Source organism: Pyxicephalus adspersus, chromosome 9, assembly GCF_032062135.1.
Source record: "Pyxicephalus adspersus chromosome 9, UCB_Pads_2.0, whole genome shotgun sequence".
NCBI classification, from domain to species: domain Eukaryota; kingdom Metazoa; phylum Chordata; class Amphibia; order Anura; family Pyxicephalidae; genus Pyxicephalus; species Pyxicephalus adspersus.
The window spans coordinates 27,487,228-27,495,871 of NC_092866.1; the positions used below are offsets into that span (position 1 = coordinate 27,487,228).

General features: G+C 39.3%; 1 protein-coding gene across 1 annotated transcript in view; it reads left to right on the forward strand.

Annotated features, from left to right (window-relative positions):
* Nucleotides 1-8,644, forward strand: part of CTCF (CCCTC-binding factor) — a gene marked incomplete in the record, with an annotated part of 38,655 nt that overhangs the window by 14,823 nt on the left and 15,188 nt on the right. Inside the window, 3 exon segments of the mRNA XM_072422978.1 lie at nucleotides 5,243-5,413; nucleotides 5,630-5,763; nucleotides 7,869-7,989. Of these exon segments, the coding sequence (XP_072279079.1) occupies nucleotides 5,243-5,413; nucleotides 5,630-5,763; nucleotides 7,869-7,989 (426 nt within the window).

Sequence of the window (8,644 nt, forward strand, 5' to 3'; positions counted from 1 at the left end):
CTCTTTTAAATATAATGTTAAAAATGTGATGCTTTAATAGCATCATGCATGTGATAGCAGATGGGGACAGGACAGCCAGTGTCCTCCACTCATCATGGGAAATAAAAGGGCTGGCTGTTATGTTTATCTACAGTGTGTAATGACATCGACAGCACAGTTTGATAGCTGTGTTGTGCAAAAGCTGCATGCTAAAATCTGCAGCCTAATAGTCTGCGTTTAAACCTTAATATCTCCTAATACATTGGTCGTAACGACTTGAAATTTTTAGGATATACAGGGTACTCTCATAGTTACTAGTAACCAATTTATTTGAAGAATTTTAAAATATAGGTCACAAGTTTAAAACTTGTGAAAATTGAACATTGGGGTTGCTGTTTCAAAAGAGTACATCTAAGAGCCCAACATTAAAAATGCGAATTGTGGACTCCCAGGACCACATAAGTTTTTAAATTTGTGACCCCCGTATCTTGAAGTTCTTTAAAGCTGGGAGGCTGATATTTTGTCTGCAGACCGCTAAAATCGCCCAGAAACCTCCCCCAGAGTGACACCATGTGATGTGGGATGTGTGCAGGGATACAGCCCGCCCACCTTCCTGAGCCTGGGAACTGCACGGGGGGCGTTGTCTGTGGCTCTGGCCGGTGCATCATACCAGCGGGGTCCTTCTGACCCTGCCTGGGGATGCACCGACCAGAGCCGTGGACCACCGGTTAGCAACCGCTGGTTTAGGAGATATGGAGGTATGTACAGAGTGAGTTGTTGGGCTGCGAAATATGACATTCAGTAATTCACGCACACAGCTATCAGTGTTGCTGCCGATTACCTCATTGTACAGGACCACTGGGGCGGATACAGGTTAACAGATGTTAATTGAAAATAGCTTCTTCAAAATAACAGTGTGGAGTTCAGTTAGGTCAACAGTTGCAAATTACAGCCCTTATTTAAGGAAAACAAATATTGTACACGCTGGTTTTAGTGCATTTTCTGCAAATTTATCATTTTAGACATTGTTCAGAAGTAAGGCATACTATGATTGAAGAGTTGATTGGAGATGGAAAAAACTTATAAAGAAGCGTAGATATTGATAGACTGCTCAGCTAAAATGAGCAGTAAACGTCAAAATGCTTTAAAATGGGAATCAAAAACTGAAAGATGTGGAAGTATTCAGAAAATTATCATTCAAATGGATAGAATAATATACTATTAAAAAAGACTCTGCCAATGATCAGCTCCAGGAAGATCAAAGAAGGTCTGAAGTTATCTGTGAGCACTGTTAGAATTAGAGAACCGATGACGCCAAACTGTTACATATAGTTAACATAGTTAGGTTGAAAAAAAAAATAGGTCCATCAAGTTCAACCACTAGGGAAAGATAAAAAAAAGAAAGAAAAAAAAAAAACACTATGGACATAGTTGTTCCAGGGGAACGCATAAAAAAAAAATCCCTGGTACAATTTTGCTCCTGCAGGAAAAAGCAAATCCCAATTCCCTGGGGAAATCGGATGTTCCCTGAATCAAAAGTCTGGTATCTTTACTTTAAATCCTTAATACCCAATTATATTCTGCATCTAGCTATCTATACCAGTTGCTGAAACTACTTCCTGAGAGAGTCTACTCCATATCTTCACAGACCTCTTTATTCGGAGCTTAAACTTTTTTTCCCCTAGATGCAAAGAGTGCCCTCTTTTCCTTTGTAACAACTTCACCCCCCTGGTGGTATTCCCGAGTGTGGCTTGGGGTGAAATTTCGTTACAAAAAGTGGTAACCCTGAGCCACACTCGGAGTTGAATTGAGGGCTTACCTGGTCCTCACGAGCCCGCGGCATCCTTCAGCGATGCCGGCCCTACATCTGTGTCCATTTGTTGATGGCCGGAATCTGTGTCCCCTGGCCTCGCATCTCCGGCATGTAATTGTTGGACACGTGAAGCTAGGGAATGCAGATGCCGGCCGGGTATGCGGCGTGTGTGTCTGTGGGTGGCATGTGTGCATCGGGGGGCGGGACCGGTGGGAAATTTTTAATTAGAAGTATTTTTACATGTCAAATGTACTGATTTGACATGTAAAAATACTCAAATAATCTTACCGCTGGTGAGGTTAAAGTGAATATGTAACTGAATGTAACTATGTGAAGCCAAGCTATCGACAAGAAGTCCCCGCAAAGTCTCAATGTTGAAAAACAAAATGTGTTGAAGAGCTTAGTTTGCCAAAGGACGCAATAACTGGCCTAAAAGACAGTGAAGACAGTGAAACTTGTTGGCACATGCACCCTAATATGGGGATTATTTTAACACTATGATGTTGGGCACAAATATCATATACCATGGCTCATGGATCCGTTTTAAAACATCAGAATATATAAAGGTCATGTTGCCTGAAGTGGCAATGGCCTTGAAAATTGTGTTTCCACATGACGACCCTAGTCACACTGGTAACGTCTTGGTTCCAGGCCAACAAGCTTGATGTTATGAAGTGACCAGCCCAATCCCTGACCTTTCTCCTATAAAAAAAACTTGTGGGGAGACATCAAAAATGTACTTTCTGAGGCAAAACTAAGAAATGCAGAATTTTCAAATGTAGTCCAGTTATCCTCTTTACAGGTCCCAGAACTGTAAGATCACACTGGGTTTAGAAGACCCCAGTACCCAAGAGATTTCTTAGTTTTGCAGTCTTACCAGACTCTGGAAGGCTTGCTGGTAGATTCAAGCCTAACCTTCTTTGCCTGTTGCCAATGTTTACCAAAATCTTTGCAGATGGGAAGGTTTACCTACGTTTGGGGTATGATGTTGATCCTTTTCTTAATCAACAGAAACATTTTTTAAAGACCCACATCAAATCCTCCTTTCTTAGATAAAAAATGGAAAACCAATACAGAGCAATCATCCCTAACGCAAGCCTGTATCTTTAAGAGGCTGTGTAAGGCTTTTAGTTCTCATGCTGGCTTAGGCTCATTTTCACTCAGGAGAACATTAAGCCTGCAATCTGAACCAACAGTCTCTAGACTGAAGTCTAATGTTCCCTGAGTTGTCTGGGCCTCAATAAAATAATAGTAGAATCATCTAAATCCTTCAGGGCAAATTACAGCTGCAGAACTGTACTGTTATAGGATTCTAGCTATTGAAGGCTTGTTTGGTCAGCAATTACCAGCACCTATATCTGTGGGCAACATGTTTGACATGGCAGAGTTCTTTTGTTTTTTTAACCGGTTAGGCCAGGGGTCGGCAAACTCCGGCCTTTAGGCCAGATATGGCCTAGCCGGTAGTTTGTTCCAGCCTAATGCTCCCTGGCTGATCTGGGGCTGCGGGTTGCCAGCAGATTGGCTAGGGGGCGTTAGTAACTGCTGGAGCTCTGGTGCCACCCCCTTGCAGTTGCTCCCCTATTTACTGCGGCCGGCGTTGATACTTCCGCCGCTGCGGTAAATAGGGAAAGCTCCCTGAAGGGAAATCCTTCTCCTCCTCAATGGAATTGTTTTGACTGATGTTTTTCATATCTGATTTTACTACAGTTGCAAATTAGAATTTTGTCAACGAGGTAATTTATTTTGGTAAAGTGAAACTATATAATGTAAAGATTCATGGCACACAGTGATATTTCAGACGTTGATTTTTTTTTAATATTATTTTGCTGATTATGACCAACAGGTAAAGAAAACCCAAAATTCAGCTTCAATGTGGTAGACTGGGCTAATTAACACACAACACCTGCAAAGTGTCCTGAGCCTTTAAATGGTCTCTGTTTGGTTCAGTTGACTGCTGACTTGACAGTTGCCCAGAAAGTCATTGACACTCTCCACAAGAAGGATAAACAAAAGTTCATTGCTAAAGAAGTTGGCTGTTCATAGTGCTGTGTCCAAGCATATTAAAGCCGAGCTAAACTCAATGTTTTTACTTTACATTTAAGGGTAAACAACCATTTTTTTTGTTATAAAGTAAAAATCTTTTTTTTAAGTGACTGGCCACCCTTTCTGTTTTGATTGCAAAAGATAGCCTTTGATTGCAGTGGTGATCAAGACTGAATTGAAGCGCATAGCCTCCTAGTATAGCTTCGTTACACATCCATTTTCCTTCCCTAAGGGGAAATAGATGCTGATCTAAAGCATGTGCCAGCCCTCAGGCTGCATCAATATCCACAATTGATCAGTTTCCAGCTACAAGCCAACCAACTCCTCAGGATTTCAATACTAGCATCTCTATAGTGGGGGTTATCACTGTTTACAACAGTCCTACTCCTCCCGATTGGAACCTGTAGTTTAGTTCATCTTTGCTTCATTTAGAATAACACTATTTAGTACCTGATAGTGAAAAAATATATATATGCACATTAAAGTGTATTATTTGCAGCTGGGATTGCCTCACTGACCTTCCTATTACATTATTCTAATATTCCCACTTTGTTTTGTAATCACTTGTCACCTCAAACACCATACAGCTTGGCCAACATCAAACCTCTAAAGAACCCACAATTTGGGGAGACGCGTCGGGACATATGCAACCCAAATAGGTCCCACCTTTGATTTTATGATCACTGTATGGTGCTTGAACACTGTTGTATAGGATGGTTATCCCAATCTTGTGATTGGTAACAAGAGGGGGGATACTATTTACAATTGTACTAAATAATTATGTATGAATCAGTAATGTATAAATACGTCTTTAATATTTTGCACTAATTTTTGAGCCTTATACCTCTTTCTGCTATATATAGTTTTTATTATCTGTATGTGAAAGTATATATACTAAACTTGAGTATATATAGCATGTTCTTTGAATGCGACGAGTTAGGTGAACCTGATTTGTCATTGCTGTGCGATTGCTCCATAATTCTGTCAATAAACTTGATGTTTTGAGTTGCCGCCTATTTTATATGATACACTGTAGGCCCTAACTGGCAAAATGAAAAGGAATAAATGTTTGATATATATTACTAGGGTATGTGGGGTTTTGTAGTGCAATTCTAAAATTAGTATAGAAAGGGTTTTACTTCCCCTCACTCTCTTTCCTCTCTATTCATTTATACTACAATTCTGCTTTACTGTAATTCTAGCCACTGAACAGACTGCTGTAATGTAGCACAGGTACATAGATGTAAATAGGCTTGTGCAGACCTCCCACAAATTCCTGAATGGGGATGTAATATACCGTCAAAAACTTGAAACCCTAATTCTTAAGGCGTTATGACCTATTCTGTATTTGTGAGACATGGGGCTAGAAACTTTCATTGACAGATACTTTTTTTATTTGGTTATCAGGTGTTAAGAAAACTTTCCAATGTGAGCTGTGCAGCTATACTTGTCCAAGGCGCTCAAATCTTGATCGTCACATGAAGAGTCACACTGATGAGCGACCTCACAAATGTCATCTATGTGGAAGAGCTTTTAGGACCGTTACATTACTTAGAAATCACCTCAATACTCACACAGGTTAGTTTCTGGATGGGTATGTTGATACTGATGAACCCCGGTGCATTATTTGTCTGATTTGTGTTAAATAATTTAGAACAAAATGTACCATCCTGTATTTCAACATTCATCACATTCTCCTAGGCCTGTTCTGTTCATGTGTGACTGTTTTTGCTTAGATTTTGTCATTGCACAAATGATTTAATACATTTAACAGTAAGCCATTTTATGTTTAAGGTACAAGGCCTCATAAATGCCCAGACTGTGATATGGCGTTTGTAACCAGTGGTGAATTGGTCAGACATCGCCGTTACAAACATACACACGAGAAGCCATTTAAGTGTTCTATGTGTGATTATGCCAGCGTTGAGGTAAGTGGTAATAACTTTTTTTTTTTTTTCTTTTTCTTGCAGCTAGCATGAAAATGGTTTTTAATTGAAGGTGAATTTCAACACTAAACATGTGTCCTATGCTAGATTAGGTACTCTGGAGTGAAGTGCTTTAAATTGCTGGAATTCTTAAATTTCTAGAGCAATGGGATCATCCTTGGGATTATCCTATAAATTGATCATGAAATCTAATTCCAATGTTATTCAATCAGTGGGTTGACAATTTGGTGTGAGTGAGTGACCTTCTTTTATTTAAAAATCAGGGATCCAGCAAAGCCTTATCATACATATATGTTCACATTTGTGGATGTGCATCATGTTTTGAAGAAAGGTGGTGTCTGAGGACATCAGAAATAGTGGTATGTTGAAATACCATTTGTGTAAAATTTGGCCTCCACCAAATATCAGACTGATATTGTACAAATGGGGGGGGGGGGGAATCAAGACTACCCAGAAGTAGTCAACCATCTCCAACTGCAAGTGTTGTGTAATCGTAAGAAAGGTTAAGAAGGTTACAAAGGAACCCAGGTTACTTCTAAGCAACTGAAGGGCTGTCTCACATTCGCGAATGTTGATGTCCATGAGTCCACCATCAGGAGAACACTGAACATCAATGCTATATATGGACAGGTAATAAGGAGAAAGCCACTATCCTCAAAAAGAGTTGACTATCTAATTTGCTAAAGATCATGCTGACAAACCAGGAAACTGAAAGAAAGTTTTGATGACCAATGAAAACTTTCAAACAATTCTATTTTCAAAATAGAATTTTTTTTTTTTTTTAGGCTTGAGTGTGGAGTAAATTATTTGGAGAAGGGAAGTGCTGGTTTCCAGCATAAGAACCTTATCCCATTTGTGAAATATGGTGGTGGGGGAGTGTTCTGGTTCGGGTCTGTTTTGCTGCTTCTGGGCCCTGAAGGCTTGCCATCATTAAGCAAATAATTCAGAACTGTACAAGAACTTTCAAATCGTTCATGCAAAGGATGGTAAATTATAAAGTCAATGGTCTGGAAATGCCTGGTCAAGGTCCTGACATTATTTAAATGAAATGTTGGGGAAAGAACTAAAGTGAACAGTTCAAGTGAGGAAAACCCACCATCAAGAGCTGTAGCTTTTTTGTATGAAGGACCTCTTGCGTTAATGCGCAGGACTGATCAAAAGTTAATTTTCAGTTACTGCTGCACAAGACAGTCACACCAAATGGTGAGAGCACGATTTATTTTTGCCACAGGCAGATACAGATATGTTGGATAATTTTTTTTAATATGTGACCAAATATAAAAAAATTGTTTAAGTAGGGTTTTCTTCATCTACTTTAAAGCTTGTTTGAAAATCAAATGATGATTTTGTGTCTCCTTCATATAAAAAAGAAAGAAATTTAAAACTGACCTAAACTTAAAAAAAATCACCTTAACTTCTGCAGATCCCTCTGGAGCTTTTCTGTGTTCGGCCGTTCCCTGTCCTGTTTCCATCTTTTATTTTTTTTCCTTATGACTTCATCTTACATCACCCATTCTTGCACTGTCCAGGCGCAGGATCGGGTGCTGTAGCCTGCTGTATACAAGGTGGGGATAAGAATGCCAATCTTACTGCCCATGCATGAGATCTGCATCCTCCCCACCCCACTTATAAATGCCTATAGCGCTTTTGAATGTACTTATGAGAGTTAATACAGGCATTTTAAAAGTCCATAATGCTTTTATGGGTATTTTGTTAGTTTCTAGTTGTTGAAAGCAGGTGTTTAAAACGCCTATAAATGTCTGTAAGCTCTTCTATTTGTTTTTAATGAAAGCATTTATCAATGCTTGTAAATACTTGCCAACACTGCCATTGACTTCAGTGGAAGCATTTAAAAGTTTATAAGCAAGAAAAAAGGTTAATCTCGGAAGGAATCATTCTCTTTAACGCTCAAAAACTTTCTGCTCACAAATTACCAGGTGTGGACTAGCTCATTGGAATGCACTAGTGTTTTCAAGCGTAGGTGTTTGAATGCTGGGAAACAAGTCTGTCAGTTTTGTGTCCATATGTGCATTACCATTTGCAAACCTGTATGCATAGTTGTATTTTTTTTTCCCCCCCTCAAATAGGTAAGCAAGTTGAAAAGACACATTCGTTCACACACCGGGGAGCGCCCTTTTCAATGCAGCTTGTGCAGCTATGCTAGCAGGGACACCTACAAACTGAAGAGGCACATGAGAACTCATTCTGGTAATTATCTTTAATTTGACCTGGTTTAGGTTGCAGTAGATGAACCTTCAAACAAGCCCTCATTCACCTCTAGGCATCATGGAGAAATTACAGTTCAGAAAAGAGACCAGAAGATATTTTACCTGTTAAGTAAATCACATGATTAACCACATCAGTAAGTTTGTTGCAGTGAATGCACTTGTCTTTAGCTTGGCAATCAGAGCCATCATAGAAAAGTACAGTTATGATAGCAATTGTTACATGCTTTACTTAAGGAGACACTTATCTACTGGTAATCAACAAACATGCACAAAAGGTCATTGAAGAGCAAGTGACCCATCCTAAACAACTCAAAGTATACATTTTTAACTTTTAAAATAGTCACGTTCTTGAAATTATCTTCTTGCATTGATAGTGGCCACCCCTAGATGGACCTGTGATTTTAATGTGTCAAACCTTGGTTACAGAGAAGTGTCGTTTATACTGCTGTGTTGTTCACTTCAGCACTGCTTCAAGACACTTCACAGGGAAAGATGAATATAAATAAGCGTCTTTTGCCAATGACATTTTGAGAGCACAACATTTTGTTTTATATATTTGTGTATATACAGTAAATATTTCCCGTTGCCAATTGCTCCATGGTTTTGGCGGTCTACCCATTTTTAAATTTACTATT